The sequence below is a fragment of the Gossypium hirsutum genome, chromosome D05 (genome assembly GCF_007990345.1).
Source record: "Gossypium hirsutum isolate 1008001.06 chromosome D05, Gossypium_hirsutum_v2.1, whole genome shotgun sequence".
Lineage (NCBI taxonomy): Eukaryota > Viridiplantae > Streptophyta > Magnoliopsida > Malvales > Malvaceae > Gossypium > Gossypium hirsutum.
The window spans coordinates 286,125-305,864 of NC_053441.1; the positions used below are offsets into that span (position 1 = coordinate 286,125).

At 31.8% G+C, this 19,740-nt stretch overlaps 2 protein-coding genes across 25 annotated transcripts; both read right to left on the reverse strand.

The window, feature by feature from the left end:
• Positions 1 to 5,648: 5,648 nt before the first annotated feature.
• LOC107907508 (U3 small nucleolar ribonucleoprotein protein IMP3) lies at positions 5,649 to 7,428 on the reverse strand. The gene is made up of 4 exons (XM_041092948.1): positions 7,097 to 7,428; positions 6,888 to 6,995; positions 6,328 to 6,402; positions 5,649 to 6,179 (listed from the first exon to the last, which is right to left on the reverse strand). The coding sequence occupies exons 1-4, from the start codon at positions 7,228 to 7,230 to the stop codon at positions 5,948 to 5,950; spliced, it is 549 nt and encodes a 182-aa protein (XP_040948882.1). The 5' UTR covers positions 7,231 to 7,428; the 3' UTR covers positions 5,649 to 5,947.
• A 2,434-nt stretch (positions 7,429 to 9,862) lies between these two features.
• On the reverse strand, positions 9,863 to 19,739 carry LOC107907505 (pentatricopeptide repeat-containing protein At2g34400). Of its 24 annotated transcripts, none has more exons than XM_041092953.1 (9): positions 18,645 to 19,723; positions 17,058 to 18,088; positions 16,892 to 16,977; positions 16,732 to 16,787; positions 16,116 to 16,292; positions 15,000 to 15,028; positions 14,540 to 14,646; positions 12,811 to 12,864; positions 12,043 to 12,334 (listed from the first exon to the last, which is right to left on the reverse strand). In XM_041092953.1, exons 1-2 carry the CDS (start codon positions 19,538 to 19,540, stop codon positions 17,143 to 17,145), a joined length of 1,842 nt encoding a protein of 613 aa, XP_040948887.1. In that variant the 5' UTR covers positions 19,541 to 19,723; the 3' UTR covers positions 12,043 to 12,334; positions 12,811 to 12,864; positions 14,540 to 14,646; positions 15,000 to 15,028; positions 16,116 to 16,292; positions 16,732 to 16,787; positions 16,892 to 16,977; positions 17,058 to 17,142. The 24 variants fall into 24 exon arrangements, with proteins under 24 accessions (XP_040948901.1, XP_040948887.1, XP_040948894.1 ...); XM_041092965.1 differs by lacking the exon at positions 12,043 to 12,334 and adding an exon at positions 12,351 to 12,573; XM_016834914.2 differs by lacking the exon at positions 12,043 to 12,334 and adding an exon at positions 14,823 to 14,914 and having other exon boundaries at positions 12,351 to 12,864.
• Between the last annotated feature and the right edge of the window lies 1 nt (position 19,740).

The following is a 19,740-nucleotide window of genomic DNA, read 5'->3' on the forward strand; positions in this document are numbered from 1 at the left end:
TTTATAGTTCATTTATTAATAAAGTTACTGTCTCTCCCTTACTTTGAACCTCAGTTGGTATATCAAACGACAATAAGAAATTAATATATTATTCGGCTTGCAATTTAACTTTGTCCAGCAACACATGTTGGTTGTTTGTGTTCAGAAAAATATTTTAGATTAGCTGATAATTATCTTAGATTTGCATTATTTTTATTTATTATTAGATTATTTTTTTCTAGTTTTTTAAGTGAATATATGTGGACTGTTACACGTCAATATCATTAAAATTTTATAGTTCGATCAATTTTTCTATCTAAAAGAAAATAGTTTAACAAATTTTTAAAGTCGAGAGCTAAACTAATAAAAAAACTTTAAAGTGACAAAAAAATGTAAACATTAAAAGTTAAATTTATCATTATATCTAAACTTATCAAATAATATTTCACTAAATTTAAAATGGTATAAGTATCAAAAAAAATTTATTTCACTCCATTTAAAATGGTATAAGTATTTTTTTTTTGAAAAATTTTAAATTTCATGAGGATAAGAATTATTAAAAATATAATTGGGTAAGAACTAATTACTTAAAATTGTGATTTAAATATGAATTAATATTTTTTCTTCAAAGAAGTAATACATTAATATTTTATTGCTTTTGAGATAATTTTAAATTATGAATATCAACAATCTGTATTAATATATATTAGATTTTATCACACTACTCATAATGTGTGTGAAAGAAAATATCTTAGGTTTATAGATGGGGTGGTAATGGACTAGTAATTTAATGTATTACTATTGAACACATATTCTATCCTTAAATTTGTAATTGTTTTATTTAAAAATAGTGTAAAAGTATGAAAATATAAAAGTTCCATCATTATAATATTAATTATAAATTAAAATAAAGGTATATTTCTATAAATTTTAAGTTGGTGACCTAATTAAGGGTGATATCAACTTAATAAAATACTTAAATAATAATATAGATAACTATCAATTGATTATAAGATATTTCAAAATATTTATGGTAAAAAACTATTTGCAAGTAGATATTATTATATATCAAATAATAATAAAAGTATCAAACATCGAATATATATAATTTATATAAAAACATGAGTTTGGAGAAACTTTTGAACTAAATTAACTTTAAAAAATAATTATAATTTAATTTAAAATTATTAGTTAAAATTTGTGCTAATTTTAAAGTGTAGCTATTACTCGAATAGAATCCTAAACATAAAATATATATAAAAAAATTGTGATAATTATATTAATGCAAAATAGAGTATTATTTGAATAGAATTTTAGTAATCTTAATTAATACTAGAGTTATATGCCGATTAAAATTAAAATTTAGTTTTATAAATAACATTCAATAGTTAGACATATTCAATCAGTCAACATATAAGAAAAAATACCAATAAAAATAGAGAATTAAATCAATATTAGTTATTTGAAGAGCAATGTTGAATTATATTCGAATGACACTGACATATAAAATATGTTCAATAGATGATGAGGTAATATAGTATTATGATATTATTATTATTATTTAAATCTATAAGTTTATAATGTGTGAAGTAAACACTCTTAAAATACGTTTCTTTTTTTTTTTTATCTATACGTTGTTTGGTGCATGCGAAAATTGTTTTGTAGGTTTATTTTGAAAAGAAAATCAAATTTCAATAATTATTTTTAATCACTGTTGTTTAAATGTGTTTATTAATTTAATTTAAATATCTTTCATATTTTTCGTGACCTATTATTGTAATTGTTGTATGTTTATTTTTTTTTCAAATTAACATTACAATTTACTTTCTTATATAGTCCTAAACTTGTATAATATTTAAAAATTAAGATAAATTATTAATGATACGTAATAAAATTTAAAAATTAAACATGTAAAATTACATTTAATGCATGTAGTGATAAAAACTGAAAATATCAAATGATCATATGACTTAAATGTTTTTTTTTTTCAAAAATCATTACCTTATAATATTCCGCTTTTTTGTAAATATCATTAAACAGGTTTTGGTATTTACATTTGAATGGTCTGATTTGTTGGTTTGCTTATTGCACAAAGACATATATATGTAGTACGTTGAAACCAAAATAAGTAGAATTTAGCTTCTTCCTAAAATAAAATTTTAGTTTTCGCAAACCACAGATGATTGGGCTACCAAACATTTTTGCCATCTGGGCTGTTAACAAGATTTGTTTTATTAGAAACTAGCATTTATTCACAGAACATAAGGTTCTCTTTTTCTGCTATAGTTTGTCACTTGGTTCATTGCCTACGTCAAGAGTCAAGAGTCAAGATAAGGGATAATGATTTTTGAAGGGTCGATTATCATGGGATTTGGCAATGATGTTGAAGTAGTTCCAGCCATTTTCGCTTGCTTTTGAGAGCTCAAATTTTTGTTAATCTATGGTGGAATAGAGAATCAAACTGAAATTGAGATAATTAATAAATGTTAGGGGTTAATTTTTTTTAGAATAATCATCAAATTGATATAACGTGTAAATAATGATATATTTCAATTTTAAAATTATCACATCATCTCCTATCACAAATTTAACGGAACTTAATTGAATAACAAATGATAAAAAAAATTAATCATAATTAAGTACCTAAGTATAATTTACCCCTAAAAAGTACTATGGAACGATTGGAAACGTTAAAATTCAAGGTCTTATCTTCGTATTTTAGAATTTTTTTTTATGACAAAAGTTATAAGAATATTTTTTGGGTACTAAGTAATGCATCTTTTTAAAAATGTAATAGAATCCATAGCATATTAGCCATCGTTTAATATAATAGTATTATTTTGATTGATTTTAAATTTACTTTTCAATAAAAAAATTTAAATAAAAAGCGAAAAGTTAAAGGTTATCTTTCATTGAAAAAGAAAATTATCCTTCACAAAGAATATTTTAAGATTTGTACTTTTGGGTGGCACTTATGTTTCCATTTTCAACCTGTTAGCATTTAACTTACAATTTTATTTCAGATTGTATCTTTAGTCAGATGCACAATTTGTTTAACCATTTAATCACAAGCCATATTTTCTAAGAACAAGAATAAGAATAAAGGAGCAAATATTCTCAAAGGATAATCTTACTTCTCATTTACAATATAAATATATAAATTTCTATAATGATAAGTTAGAGTGGACACAACCTTTCGAGTGACATTTAGCATTTATACTAATAGATAGGTTCTCAATTTTCAATTTGGGTGGGCGGCACAAAAGTCAACCCCTTAATTTTCATATTCCCCTCTATACCCATACCAATCGTATTATTTAATTAAGGGTAAGTTATATTAGTACTTATTTAACTTGGGTTTTCTTTTTTTTTTAATCATCTAACTATGAAAAGTTACAAAATAACAACTTAACTATTTAATTGCCTTTTTGGGTGACAAAAAAAGAAGAAGATAATATTGGATGACAATTTTGTAACTTTTCATAGTTATGTGACAAAATAAATCATATATTTTAAGTGACTATTAATGTAGCTTACCCTTATTTATCATAACCAACCATTGGATAAAGTATTATATCACCTATGTGACCCCCCTAAAATGAAAATTTTGTCATTTTGATTCTTTAAAATTTTAAAAATTTTAAATTAATAAAGGTAAAATTACATCTTGCCCCCCCTAAAATGATAAAAATTTGATTTAATCTTTTAAAAATTATAAAAATATAGACAATTTAATTTCGACCTCCCTAACCCGTTTTAAATTATATTTTATTCTTTTTATTAAAAAATAGAAAATAGTAATAAGCAAAATGGCTACATTATTGTCACTATGTGCTGATGATTGCGGGCAGGGCATGAGTTTAATTTTAAAAGGAAGAAAAACCTCTATTTGAGGGTTCTCCAAGCAAGTTGAAAATAGGATCTCCAATCTTTGTAGGAAGTAATGCGTTGTTTATATAGGAAATTGAGAAGATAAATAATGAAAAAGGAATTTTGATATAATGGTGGTAGGGTTTGGTTGGGTAAAAAAAGCAAGTAGAGAAAATGAGAAAGGATATCCAAGAGATGCTAAATGCTAATGTTTTATATAACCTCTTTTTTCATTTAATTGTGTATGATGTGCAGTCAAATCTTATTTCTAAGTTTATTTTTTATGGTGCATGAGTTATTTTTTTTCTATTAATTATAGGCCCATAAACCATTTCCTGTAATTCCTTCGTTATAAATAAATAATGTTGTGGGGCTGCTAATTGCATAAAAATCATATTAATTAATTTTGCACGATTATACATTCAAACAATAAACTATAACTTGATATAAGGATAGATAATAAGCGAATGGCAACAATTGCATATGCATCTTCTTTTAACTCTACAATTATAAAATAAACAAAAGGAGCATATTGCGCTCTGCGTCATCAACTAAATTACTTGAGGATGCCCACTCATTTTGTCATATCGTTTCTGCCCAATATTATTCCACCACCTCAAGATATAATAATTATATATAAACCCTGTTTCAAGTCTTGGGACAAGCTAACTTATATTTGTTCCCTCACCTGTTGGCTTTTATACGACATAAACTGCAATTCTCAGTACTATTGCAAATCAACATGTTTCCTTTTTTTTGTTTTTTTTAATCCTTCTTCCACACGATTGGAAAAGCTTCCATTTATATCATTTCATATTGCACTTCAAAAACCTTAATTCATTTCGTCCTTAAATAATATATACATGCCAACACAACCTAACAAGGATATTTGACTTCTTTTTCCAGATATTTGAAATTTTATGGTTGTATTTTAATTCAAATAAAAAGAGAACAAAATAATAAGTTTGCATTGAAAATAGAAGAATCTTTTGGTTCAACAACAACATCATGGTAATGCTCAATGGGAAATAAGATGATATAAAAAAAAAGAAAAAGAAAAAAGGATGGTGGCCACTGAGATATCATTAAATTCCAAAAAACCATGATATGAGAGTAGAGGAGAAATCATCAAAGTCATCCCCATTTCCTAATCATTGAGTCGTATATCAATTATCGCCATGCAATAAGCAGAAGGATTGTATATATCTGGTACAATAATCTACACCTACACCTACACCTACTAGTGGGTTGCCCACTCCTTTCTTTCTTAATGGCCTAAGCTTGCTTTAAATATCAATCATGTTGGAATAAGTTGGTCCACAAGATCAATTTTGTGAAGCTAAAATTAAGTTTGTTTTGTTTTAGTAATAAATTCTTACGTATCATCAAATAATATAAAAATGCACAGTTTCTGTCGCAAAAGAAAAGAAAAGAACAAATAATGGTGCGTTCCATATATCAAGAATCATGAGGCAATGGGATATTGCTTGGCCAATACTATCTTTAATTTAGGCAAAGATACAAATGAAAGTGGGATATGATCCCTCTCCCAAACAGCAAAATAAAGTGGGTGGACAACGTGTCATTACATTGAGAAATAACGACAACCTCATAACAGTCCGCATCAAATTCCATTTGTCTGATGCGTATTTGTTGATAATCAAGAAAATGGGCCGAGTCGAGTCGTCCAAATCTATTCCATGCTTGTTTGAGACATGATAATTTATCTCAAGGCCTCATGAGTGCTAATAATTCTACTTCAAACTTATAATCCTATTCAAATTTATTATCAACCAATATAAAAACCAAGATTCAAACACTCTATCATCTAAAATTATAAATAAAACTTGTAACATAAAACATGCCAATAGAAATAAAACCCAACAAAAAGGTGCCTAAAATAACAAAGCAAACCCTCACTCCCCTCTAGAGACAAAACTGAGAATATAATAGTAAACAGAAACAGAATGAGACACCTATATCATTGGATGATCTAATGGGTCTCTCAATTCACAGCAACACAGAAGAATTATGTATCACCGTGACCCATGACTTGGAAGAGTTTTACGTACGGTGAAGAATGCTCCTGAAAAAGGTTTCAGTTCATTGCATCATAATCATCCAACTTCTCATTGTATTCCAACACCTTCCTCCGTATTTTCGATGTGTCTACCCATGTAATGAAGTCTTCCATGTTCCTTGTTACAAGGAATGCCGGGTCTGTCACTGTCTCTGGACCGACACGAATGTGTCCCTGCTCAACATACGTGACTGCTTCTTTCAAGTGTTCTGCAAACTTTAGGTGCACCAACACAGTTGAGAGCCTACGCCTGCAAGCAAAGAATATAATAACAGAGTAAACATACCAAAGAAGCAATGCACATGAAGCACTTCCATGTTTGCTTTAATTAGGCAAACAAAACAAAAACCATTCTATGCATTCACATCAGCCATGCATTTGAACAAATATTTGCTTACCTACAAAAAGATGACACTGATAACCGATCGCATAGAGCCAAGCTTTTCCTGGTCGGGATTACGCCCATATTGTATCTGACGATGATAGGAAAATGATATATAAATCAATGTCTTTTGTTTAAGATATAAAATTCATTCATTCGAGGAAAAACTCAACCCAACAATTATGGAATCTTTGCATCTTGATCTCATAACAAGCATGTATAAGTAATAATGTATCTATTAGCACAAAAGCATAGTCAGAAAGGCAGGGCAACATAGATTTTAAACCACCTTTTGGGCATTCTTATAGGATTAATCCTTAAAATAACTACAGTCACCATAATTCAAAAGTTTCGGGATGTTTGGAGATTGAAACCTTTCTCCATATTCACTCAGCAAAGTAAAAACAATGACAAACATAATTCTGAATGTTCTATTATATAGTTCTAGATCTTAACAACATGAAACATTGATTCAGAATATTACAACATAATTAAATATAAATTACACAAGTGAAGTAGCAAAACCTAGAAGTTTAAATGAAGTTAAACTATAACAAGTTATAAAGAAAAACCCACAGTTTCTCTAACAGTAAATCAGTCATCTCGATCCGAAAAGGGTCTCGAGGATCCATCTGCTTCAATATATTCACCAATTTCTGGACCATCCGGCACAAACTGGAATATCTGTTTCCAATTTCAACCCACCATAAATAATATATAAACCCAAAATCAATGTCAATCAATATCAATATCAAGAATGCACTGACTACAGAGAAATTACAGACTTCTTATAATCGTCACGACCAGTGACATGATAACGATGCAGAATGAGATTCTCCCGGTGACCACCTTCTCTTTTCCATTCCAAAAAATTTACTTTCTTCAACAGTTTTTTCTCATGAAACTTTAGCTTCCTCATCCTATGGCTACTTAAGAAAATTAAAAAAGAGAAAAAAAAAACCACGAGAGAAATCAGCGGCAGCTTTAAACTCGGAAGAGAAAGAGGGAAGGGTTGAGGCAGGGAGAGCAATTTTGCTTTAGGGTTTAGTTTGTATTTGATTCAAAGCCCATATAACTGTTTTCCAAAAGCATATTGCTTTAGGATTTAGGTTCTATTTGTTTATTTCAAAACCCGTATCTGAAGCCCATTTAAATCCTTTCCAAAATACTTTACTAATATCGACCTTAATTACTGATTATAGCTGAATAATTTTGAATTTTACTTTTAAAATCATTAAGGAGCGGGATAGAAATAAAGAACGCCACATATCTTCATTTTATTTACATTCCTTCAATCCATCCCTTTAACCATACCATACTTGTTCATCTTATAATTTAAAATTCTTTTGTAAAAATACATATTTGCGAAAACATATTTTATTATTAATTTTTAAAAAAAATTAAACAAAGTCAAAGGCAACGTTACTAAGGTTTCAAACTCCTCGAAAGTTGAATCGAATATAGCTGAAGTGGGTGGATTACTTTTCAAGCAAAACTCTAACACACAGAAAATTAGACAATGGATTGAACCCAAAACAGGACAATGTTTTGTCCAAATCTCACTCATCCATTTTTATTATTAAACTAAATAAAATGGAATAAACTTAGGGTGCGTTTGGTTCGCTGTATTGGATTAGAAGTGTATTGGGATTAGAGGTGTATTGGATTAGAGGTGTAATAGCTAATCCACTGTTTGGTTAAATGTAATGGAATAGAGGCGTAATAGTAATCTTGTGTTTGGTTGAATGGAATAGAGGTGTCATAGCATAATGGAAAAAACTAAAATGACTAGAATACCCTTAGCATAAAATTGTTTTGGTAAATGATTATTGTTATTGTTATTTAAATTTTAATAAGATTATTATTATCAGTAATAAATATTTTAATCATATTTAAACATAATTATAATTAAATATATTTTAATTAAAATATATAATTTAATAAAATTCTTATAATTAGCAGAAAATTGTTTTGGTAAATGATTATTGTTAATGTTATTTAAATTTTAATAAGATTATTATTATCAGTAATAAATATTTTAATCATATTTAAACATAATTATTATTAAATATATTTTAATTAAAATATATAATTTAATAAAATTCTTATAATTAGCAGAAATTTGTTATTGTTATTTAAATTTTAATAAGATTATTAATATCAATAATAAATAATTTAATCATATTTAAACATAATTATTATTAAATACATTATAATTTTGGTATATAATTTAATAAAATTCTTAATAATTCATATTCTTATATGAATTTACTCAAATCATAATATATGATACTAAATGAAAATATGAAATAATTAATATTAAATATATTTTAATTAAAATATATGATTTAATACAATTTAAAATAATTATTATTAAATATAATTTCATAAAATGTTCTTATGAATTTACTAAAATAAAAATATAACTTGAGAATTATTTTCTGCATAAACATAATTAACTTATACTAAGAAAAAGTTAGATGAAAATGAAATTGTACATCATAATCCATATGTTATATAGTTTTACAACATCAAAAAGTTTGAACATTGATATTTAATGGTGAGAAAGAAATCTTCTGACCCATTCCAATCGGGCAACAGAAGGTAAACTAAAGAAAACGATCATTTGATTTGGATGATCGGGAATTTTACTCAAAGCATCATACCGCTGATCGTCGGTTATACCTTCAATTGACCATAAGGCTGAATATAAATTTGAAGCTTTTTCTTCCATATTCTCTTCTGACTTGTGCTGAACTACCACCTCGGAGGCAATACTCCTACTGATTTTATCGCCAACGGCCTGGATTTTTTCCCCCAACAAGGTGGCAGCCTCCTCAAATGAAGAATACACATCATCACGAGCATCAGATTTCTTCTTTCTCTTGTTTGAATATGAGGAACCCCCTTGGTCTCTATCTCCTCGCGGATCCGTACCAGAAACATCCATGTCGTCTAAAGAGACGTCAGCTTCGCAGTCATAGAATGTGTTTCTCTTCATTCATATCTGTAGTACGTTCATCCTCAACATGTATTTCTTCAAGAACATCAGCAGCTGTTTGAGCGTTTTTCCCAGTCGCCCGATCTCTTGCGTATATGGCAGTAAGCTGGTTGTAGTAAGGGAAAGAACGATGTCTGAACTGAGAGGCTTCTTTGTGACTCTAAAAAAAACGAGGAAATCATATTAGTCCATGTGTTTTGTAAAAAAACAAATAAATACTTGAAATACATTTTACCTTAACATAGGATTCTCAAACAGCATCTTCAGCAACAACGAGCTGCCTATGCTCGTCCCAACCAAAACCGCTGTTGTTCTGACCATTAAGCATGTCGTAGACGACTGACCATTCCCTTTTTAGGCACCTAATCCGAGATTCAATATTTGGTCGCCTTCAACATTGCTCTTGGTAAAGCCTTTTCTAGCATTTTCTCTAGCTCGTTCAAATAACCGGCTTTGAACCCGGTATCAGCATTAAATGTTCCTACATTGTGCAAATCCACCATGCAAGAAACCAAGGCTGCATCCTCTTCTGGAACCCATTTTCTTTTGCTTCCTCGAGAAGCTTGAGAAGAAGCACCCGTTGGTGGAACACCTGACATATTGTTCTTAAGAAAAAAAAACAAATACACATTATTTACTATTTTGAATATCATGAATCAAAAGGTGAACAGTTTATATATATTATATCGGTAGTTCAATACTAAATTTAAATTTATAACACATGCTGAATGAAAAGATAATTAAATTATAATTCAACAAAGTTTAGTACAATACAGAATTGTAATCAAAGACCACCAAAGTTTAATAAACTAGATACATAAAATAACATCAACAAATCAATTCAAACTCAAATTGTCCCTAAACCTAACTAATTTCTAGATGCTTGCCATTCATCGAACATTTGATTGGCTAGTTCCATCCTCCAAGTAGCCTAAGCATCCGATGGATGAATATTTGTGATATTCGGTTCATCGTCATCCACCACATTAGTAGGTAATCCTTCTCCCACCTCCGCTTCAATGGGATCAATACTCATATGGGTTCGAATAAAATTATGGAGCAAACAACATGCAATAATAATTCTATTGTGCACCCTTACAGGATAAAACGATGGACTCCTAAGTATTCCCCATCTAAGTTTTAATAAGCCAAAGCATCTTTCAATGACATTACGTGCTGAGGCATGTTTCATATTAAAAAACTCTTGCGGAGAACTTGGCTGATAACCCTGATGCCACTCGTTCAGATGATATCGCTGTCCTCTAAATGGTGCAAGAAATCCCTCACAATTTGTGTATCCAGCATCAACTAGATAATAACAACCTATAAAATAAATTGGCTAAAAAATGATTAATTCAACAAACAAAGTTTGATCTTAATGAATAATTCAAATTCCTCTAACTATACACTGTACCATGAGGAACTTTTAGTCCATGTCTTCTACTAATGGCATCTCGAAGCACCCGTCCATCGGCAACTGAACCTTCCCAACCAGGAAGAACATAAACAAATTGCATCTCAGGTGTACAAACACCTAGCATATTTGTTGCTATGTCACCTTTTCGGGTGCGATATCTAGGTTTATCAACTGTTGGCACCCTAATCTTGATGTGGGTTCCATCAAGAGCACCTAAGCAATTCTATATCACATGATATAGAACATTGAGTTAGAACACTATGATTAATCATATTAGTCAACTAAATATTGTACGAGCTATATATAAAACTCAGTCTAATACCTTAAACCATTTCCACCTTGTGTCAGAAGAATCGGCTGTAACTGGGTCCGGCTTTTTAAATAAGACATCTTGTAAGTGTATGACAGCATTTAAAACATTATGAAATGCTCTGCTTACAGTTTCCCCGGACCTCCTAAAGTGATGCTTGATAACTCGATTTTTTAGGTGATGGGAGATGATATGTAAAAACATTGCTACTTGCTCATCAACAAGCATGAACCTTGACGACTTCAATCCCCCTATCGATTCTAACATCTCACATAGTTTAAAAAAGGCAGCTCTATTCATCCGTACTTGTTCAATACAAGTCTCGTCACTAGCATATACAAGCCTCTTCACATAATCCCGTTGTGCATAAAAATCTACGGTATAGGACCTAATCCTTGGTCTATAAGTATGTAGGCTAAGGCTGGCACCCATTCTAAATAAGAACCAAATCGCGATTCTACAGATTTCCAACCAAATTGTCAATGCAACACCGATTCTTTTACGCCTCACACTTTGTACAATTAAGGGCAGACGAGCCATTACTGCACCATATTAAAATTAGAACTCAGTATCAATCCCCTCACACTTTAGAGTAGCAAATTTTTTAAAATAAATATCGTATAAAATATCTTTTTCAATTAATAAAATAGATAATTCATTAAATTTTTGTTGAGATGTTGTTAATCTTCAGTAAGATTTTATCAATTTTAATTTTTAAAACATTTTCTCCGTTGATGCAACAAAAACATGAGTAATTAACATTAAGCGCATTTGAAAAAGAAACAAACTCTTTATGAATAATTATGTCAATTGAGAGTCATTTTATAATTTGATAATTTATTTAAAATAATATTATAATCAATTTGAATTAAATAAGGAATTTGAATATTATTAATTTAATAACAATTATATAAGCATCGAAATTGGAACTTGAGAGAATAACATTTATGTTCATATCTTTACGTATGACAACTAATATCCATATTACAACAAAAATTTAAAAAATTTAAAAAATTTAAAAATTTAGAAGAGTGGAGATGATGTTAGCATAATGGATGGGTGCAGAAGAAATTAAATAAGGGGAATGAATGGGTAATGTGAAGAAGATGTGACTTGAAGAGAGGAAAATAGAAGGAATCAAATTTCAAGAATGATTGAATTTGGTTGACAAACTTTTCTTACATTTCCAACATTTTTACATCACCACAAGATTTTGTCCCCAAATTTATGCTTTGCTTATCTCTCTTATTAATCTATGTTGGATTATATGTAAACACGTCCTTTTTCAATCAAATCTGCAATTTCAATTTCTTTAGTAAAACATCTATCCAATTTTATTATAAAAATTCAAATCAAAAAAATATCCTAAATGATGCATAAACTCGAACGACTTATTTCTAAAACGACATATTATACAAAAAAGAACATAAACAAATTTGGTGTCCTCCTAACTGTGATGCTTTTGAACCGAGAGGAGGTGGAAGCGACAAAATGAGTAAGCAACAGCCTAGCCGAAGCTACAACCCAATATTCCCTGGTCGCAAAATTTAGATAAATAACAACAAAAGTTGAAAACCACCTTCATTACCATAAAGTAAGCTGCATATTTAGGAAAAGGATCCATTCATCTGAAATCTTCTTATGTTTCACGCTAGTTTTATAGGCTACTCATGAACCACATGATAAAAGAACACTATGATTCACCAAAATCATGCAAATAATCTCAGTAACAGTATAAAAAATCAAATAATTTAATTGCAAAAAAACTTACAGTGACTCAGTGAATACAAGTGGCCGGAGGCGAAGCAAGCAAGGGAGGTTGGGACTGCACCATATTAAAATAAAAATACAATTTCAATAATAAAAATAGAAGAAGAAAAAGCGTAGAAATTGTAGCATGAATTACTTCTTCAACTATGTTTAGAAAAAATTATAAATAAGGACATACATTCTTAGTAAAAATACAATTTCGATATCCAGTTCAGCTAGCAATTATAAAGCATTCTCACAGCCGAAACAATGTCCAGAAATGCAAAAACAACACCATTGTAGATTTTTCATTTTTGATCGTGACAACAGATATACACGCCACTTTTGGGCATCTACTGCTCCTTACTCTGTAAATAAAATCTGGAGTGGCATTCAAAAGCAGGTTTTGAAGGGCCTTTCAAAGGTTTGCCAAAGCTTGTTCTTAGCACCAGGATTTAATTAAGTACATTTCTAAAATAAAAAGTGGTTAAAGAGTTTCAATAGTTGATAGTACACAAATGAGTCCTATCTATACATAATCTAACTTACAATAAAATTTAGCAGTGTTAGTTGTATTGCTTTTGTCTTTGAAAAGTCAGTGATTTATTGGCAGTTTGCTGAGAAAGATCAGTGTACCTTTCTTTCATTTATATATCAAGCCTTGCTATACTTTTAGGCCCTGCATTCAAGGCGTGTTTAGTGTTAGGTGTTAATAAGATAGATCTTTGTGTTGTAGGAGTGATAAGATTCCATTCGGATAAAATATTTTAGAGCTCCACATCTTCGAAGGCTTTTTCAGTGGTTGTGATTGCCATTATAATTTCATAATGAAATAACCATAGGAATCACATCCATGAAAACTACATGGGATTCAATTCTTATTTTCTTTCTCTTGCTTTGCAATCCAGTTCAGTAACCCGTCTTGTTGATTCCACACTTGGCAAAAGGCTCTCATTTATTTCTTTAAATCTTAGATCAAGCCTTTTTCAATCCATCACCAAGCCAGCATTACCTAACAATAGTATTTTAACCACAAAAACCCAATTGCATTAAATAAGATACTTTTCACAACCCTATCGACAGTTTCCGTAAGTAATTTTTCTTGACCAGCTAAGCAACCATATTCACACCAAAACTGTCGCATACTTTAAACTCACAAAACAATATTAACCATCCCCAAAGCCTCCAACAAAACATACCCCACTGCTGTTCTACCTCAATATTATTTCCAAATTTCTCAACCAAGATCTCTGTTTCAGTATCACTTTCTTCCACTATGATTCCCCCCTTTTCAATTCTCTCATCATCTATTCATCTCAGTTAACTACATAATAGCAGCAGACTGCCAAAGTTTGGTCTACTATAGCTACCCAATAAATATTACAATCATATTTAAAATACATTAGCCACCCCCTTTTTTTTTCTTCTTTCTCTCCTATGTGATGCATGTTATATAGTTTTATGTGTGTCGCATTCTGCAGTCAATTTCTAATCCTTTACCCTCGTCTGTGATCTAGCAGCTGCTTACCGAGCCTTCCCCCCCACCCTAGGGGAACTAACCCATTATCTTAAAAGTAATGAACCCCTTTTATTTTTTTCCTTTTAATTTTAGCCAAGCATTTCGGGATATTAATTGTTCTTATGTTCTTAGACACAATTTACTTATCCAGTTCAGCTAGCAATATACACATGACTAGAAAGCAAGAGGGCAAAGAAATTAAGTAAATTAACCTCAAAAAATGTACTCTTACAGGAATCGAAGCTTTTGAAGCTTGCCCAGAGTAGATGGAATGTGCCCGGTTAAAGTATTCCAAGATCCTCTAGGATTATACCAGATATGTTATTACTATAAAGCTCCCTGTCAAAAAAAAAATGGTAATCTTCAGCAAAAGAAGTTCAATAGAAGCACATAAACCATGCATGTATCTATGAAAATGCAACCAAATCCAATGGAAAGATGACAACAGATGCAAACCATTGTGTAATGACAAAAGCATAGAACATCATTGTTTACAACTATTTCTACAGGTATACCTGAATACCTCAGACATTCTGGTCAGTTTTGGTTACTAGGATGACAAAATCGTGCTGGTGTTTTGTTTTTCCTTTATGTATGTCTCAATATTCTAACAATGAGAGGTAGCATGTAAGAAATGAGTTATCTATTTTGGGGTCAACCAAAATTAGACTAGGCCTACACTATCGACTTACAAATTCTGCAAAGCCGGAAGCTGTCCAAGCTGTGGAACCAAATGACCAGACAGATGACAACAAAATCAGTCGCTCGCAAAATAAAACCAATCAAATGCATATAAAATAACTTCAATTAACACCAACTGCTTTCTTTTACACAACAAATCAATAAGAACAACAGAAGAACACATGCAACCCCAAATCCCCCTTAAAAACGCTTATTTTCCTTTGATTAATTAATGCTTTTAACAATTTAAACCCAAAATGAAACAACTTCCAATTCCCTGTTAGAACGAACCAACAAAGCCTATATACTTCAGTAAAATGAATGATGCAATATAAAACCAAAAGAGCTAAAAAACTCAGTAAATGAATGATATTAATTAGCATACAAGGAAAATGATCATAGTTTATATGAAGAAAAAATACCTGAAACTAGGTGCAAACTTCTGGGTCTGTTACCGAAAACAAAGAAAGAAAGGAGAAGAATTTGGGGCTTCTGGGTTAAAACTTCAGTATGTTACAGAAAACAAAGAAAGGAGATAAAGGCGAAGCAAGAAATTGGGGCTACTGGCCGAAGGCGAAGCAAGCAATGAAGGAGATAAAGGAGAGACAAACCCAGGAAACAGAGGGCAAATTAGGGCGTGAAACTAAAACGGATGTAAACTGAGGAGGAGCCAGGGATTAGAAAACAGAGATTTTCGGGGATTAGGGCCGTAACGTATTAGGGGTGTATTAGCCAATACATTGAACCAAACAACTGCTTAAGAGGGGCTTAAGTGGGGCCCACGGATTAGGGGTGTATTGGCTAATCCAATACACCCAACCAAACATAGTGTTAATGTTCTTTACATATCAAGCTGAGACAGCCTTTACCATATAACCTACCTCAACCTAAACCATAAACAAGTCTTACTGACAATAATACAATATCCTAATAGGAAAAAGATTGAAAGATCATTTGTAGCTATGCTATCAATTAAACATATATATATTTATGCATCCCAGGTGAATTTCTGTCTTCAACTGATGTCATCTGAAACAAAATTTAAAATCCTCACAAGGTAAAAGACGCTTTTTCTGAGAAATTAGTATGAAAATTTAAATGAATACCAGAAAGGATTAGAGTGCAACCTGTAAGTATCCTGTTCTTCTAGATCTACAAATAGCAGTTCCGCTTCAGAGCTCAACCATAAGCTAAACATTTGGTTGTTTCTTTTAAATGTACCATGTATACAATATCTTATACAATCACCAATTGTTGCTGCTGCTCAACACATCAGGAAACACCATTAACCCATGAAAACCAACCTGTCAAAAAGCAATGTAAGAGAAAGTTCATAAAAAGACAAAATACCATCAGCAAATGTAACACTCATACAGCGCCTAATTGCATATAAAGACATACCTTGTCAACAAGTACTGTGTATGAACATAAAAACTTATGATCCACTAGAACTACAACTGTTTGTTGGACAAATAGATATGCTTGTGGTGAAGAAGAAAGGGTGAATGATAAAATCATTTCCATAACATTTTAAACATATACACATTGCTCTTTTGGGGCCACAAACAAGATAGGTTTTACCTAGGTATGTTTGCATGTATAAAAGCACGCTAGGCGCAAGTGACTTGGCAGCTCATATCCGAGTTATTAAAACTCATTCATAAAAACATGTTAATGATACTATCAAACCAAGCAGTTAATTAGTGTTAGATTAACAAAGAAAAAAAGGATCTTACGACTTACCAGTTTGAAAGTTATAGAAACTCAAAAGGCTACAATAGAAGTTACTTCAAGTAAAACTACATCAAAAGAAAAAGAAAAAAGAGAGAAGTTACTTCAAGTATGTAATTTTCAACATGTAGTGATTGTTTTCAGAACCAAGAGAAAAGTATTTGTGACATACTAAATGCTTAATGCTGAAATTAAGCTATTGACATGCTTCTTCACACGTCACGCATCTTTGCAACAAATGCTTTTGTGGTGATAGGCCTTCCGTGAAAAATTTACAATCATAATCAGCATAGAAGGTTAAAATAAAATATTTAGAATATTTGCCCAAACTAACAAACCTGCCACAGAGGAACTCTGAGCGTGTTTCTTCAGCATTGAAACAATTACGAGGAAAGAATGTTTCTGAACTCTCACTTCTATTTGTTAATCAACCTTTGGAATATATCCTTCCCTCTTCATCTCCACATTCAACAACTCAAACACTTGATGAAGCTCACTTGAATGATATAGCAAGTCATCTCCGGCAAGAAATTCATGAAGTTGACCTTCAATGTCAAGCCAGCTACAACCAGGAGTTTTACTGACACCCCTATGTCTCATCAATGCCCTCATTTGTGCTGATTCATCCCACCTTCTTGATTTCGCATATATCTTTGATGAGATAACATAGTTTCCAGAATTTGAAGGCTCCATTTGAAGAAGAAGTAGCATCACCTTCTCGCTAAGATCAAGATTTTTGGACTTTTGACAGGCACCGAGTAGTGCTCCCAATACAATTGCATCTGGTTTTTCAGGCATCTTCTCAATGAAGTCCCAAGCCTCATAAAGTTTACCAGCACGTGACAAAAGATCAACCATGCAAGAGTAATGCTCAATTTTTGGTGTTAACCCATATGACAAGTTCATCAAGTTAAAATACCGCCAGCCTTCATCAACCAATCCTGCATGCACACATGCTGAAAGTACTCCCACAAATGTCACATCATTTGGACAGGCATCCGTACCCTCAGTTGACATGCGCTCAAATAGTGATAAAGCCTCCTGAGATCGCCCATGAAAAGCAAGAGCAGAGATCATTGCATTCCATGAAACCTCATTTTTAATAGGCATGTTTTCAAATACTCTTCGTGCATCATCCAAGCTCCCACACTTAGCATACATATCAACCAATGCAGTAGAAACAAAGATATCATGTTGTAAGCCTCTTTGCGATGCATATGCATCAATCCATTTGCCCAATTCAAGGGCCCCAATTGAGGCACATGCTGAAAGAACTCCGGCCAATGTTCTTTTGTCTGGGTTAACTCCTGCATCGTTCATGCCATGAAACAACTTGATTGCTTCATCTGACATTCCATTTTGTGCATACCTATTACGTATAGATAGCACAGCATCTAATCATAAAATTCGGCAAAGATAATCATTTGATATAAAAATCATTAAGTTTTAAATATTTTAAGAATTTATTGCTAGAAAAATGCTTTTCTAGTACACATTATATCTAACATAAGAACCGAGTTAATGTATCTCAAGGCTACTATTTAACCTCCACCATCTGAACTTCTAACTTTAATTAATTGTATAAAACTGTTAGCCCATATGACCGAACCAACGTAGCCTGTTCAAAACAATTTTATTTTGAGGGAGTTCAAAACAATTTATCCAATTATTACTGCTAGCGATTCATGCATTATACAAAGTTTAAAATTTTAACTTCTTGAAGTGTCATTTACGATTAAAATTTTGCCACCATTCTAGTAAAGAGGCTTTTTTACGTCAAGACACTATTTTAAATTGTCATCCCTAAAATTATTGCCTAACTAGTCCAACTTAAAAAGAAAACTTCTTATGCTATGGCACTTAAATAAATTAGATTAAAAAAAAGGGAAAAAGAAAACAATTGCACGGAATAGAATTTTACTTACCCAGTGCTCATGGCATTCCAGGTGACCACATCCTTCCCCAGCATTCCATCAAAGACCCTCCTTGCCGATACCAAATCCCCACACTTTCCATACATATCAACCAAAGCAGACCCAATATATGAACTCAATTGAATCTTATGTTTCACAACAAACCCCTCCACCCACATCCCTAGGCTTAAATCCCCCAAGTCCCCGCAAGCCCCCAAAACACTGACTAATGTCATCTCATCAGGTACAAATCCTTCTTCTCTCATCTTCCCAAACAATCCCACCGCCTCACTCGCCTGCCTCATTTTAGAATACCCCGAAATCATCGAGTTCCATGACACCAAATCCCTGTCGGTTATTTCATCAAACACCTTACGAGCACTACCCAATTCGCTACAACGGGCATACATGGTTATCAAAGAATGAGTAGTATGAGAATCAGCGTCCAAGCCAAGTTTAAACACGGAGGAATGAGCTAACTGGCCATGGGTCAGCTGTAAAAGATTAGCACACGCAATAAACAGAAAAGGGTAAGTGAATTTATTTGGTTTTAAACCCAAAAACTTCATTTGATAATAGAAATGAAGAGTTGCAGAGTAGTTTTTCCATGCGGTGGTAAGGCCACGGATCATGACATTGAAAGCATAATCGTTGGATTGCGGCATTTGGGAAAAGAGAAGAGAAGCGTAGGCGAAGTTCTTGAGGTCAATGATTTTGGAGAGAAGGAAGTTTGGTTTTTGAATGGCATTGACGAGCATTTGGGTGTGGAATTGTTGTAAGAGCTTGGTGGACGTGCATTTTTTTAACAGGGATAACAGCTTCTCTGCAGAAGATTGGTGAAAATGGGTTTCCGAAAGAATGGTGATTTGGCGGGAAACCAGGTTCGAAGAGCCTTTCGCTTTCTGCATTGTACGGCGACGGCTGGGTAGTTACCTACCTGCTCGGTGGCAGGGAGTGCGATTTTTCTTGTTTTTTCTAGAAGGCGTAGGGAAGAAAGTGATCGAGAGCGGATGAATCCTTTGGATCTTGGCCTTTTCTTTTGTTCTTAAATACTTGGTTATTACAGATATAAGTTAATTCGAAATATCATTCTTTTACTAATGCGTTC

Bases quoted from the DNA above. Each gene is read 5' to 3' on its own strand.
- LOC107907508 (XM_041092948.1), bottom strand. From the start codon at position 7,230: ATGAGGAAGCTAAAGTTTCATGAGAAAAAACTGTTGAAGAAAGTAAAT. The intron at 6,996-7,096 runs GTCTGTAATTTC...AATTGGAAACAG, and splicing joins GGTCGTGACGATTATAAGAA to ATATTCCAGTTTGTGCCGGA. The intron at 6,403-6,887 runs GTGGGTTTTTCT...TATCATCGTCAG, and splicing joins GATTTACTGTTAGAGAAACT to ATACAATATGGGCGTAATCC.
- LOC107907505 (XM_041092967.1), bottom strand. From the start codon at position 19,540: ATGCAGAAAGCGAAAGGCTCTTCGAACCTGGTTTCCCGCCAAATCACC. The intron at 18,089-18,644 runs GTAAGTAAAATT...TATACGTAATAG, and splicing joins TGGAATGCCATGAGCACTGG to GTATGCACAAAATGGAATGT.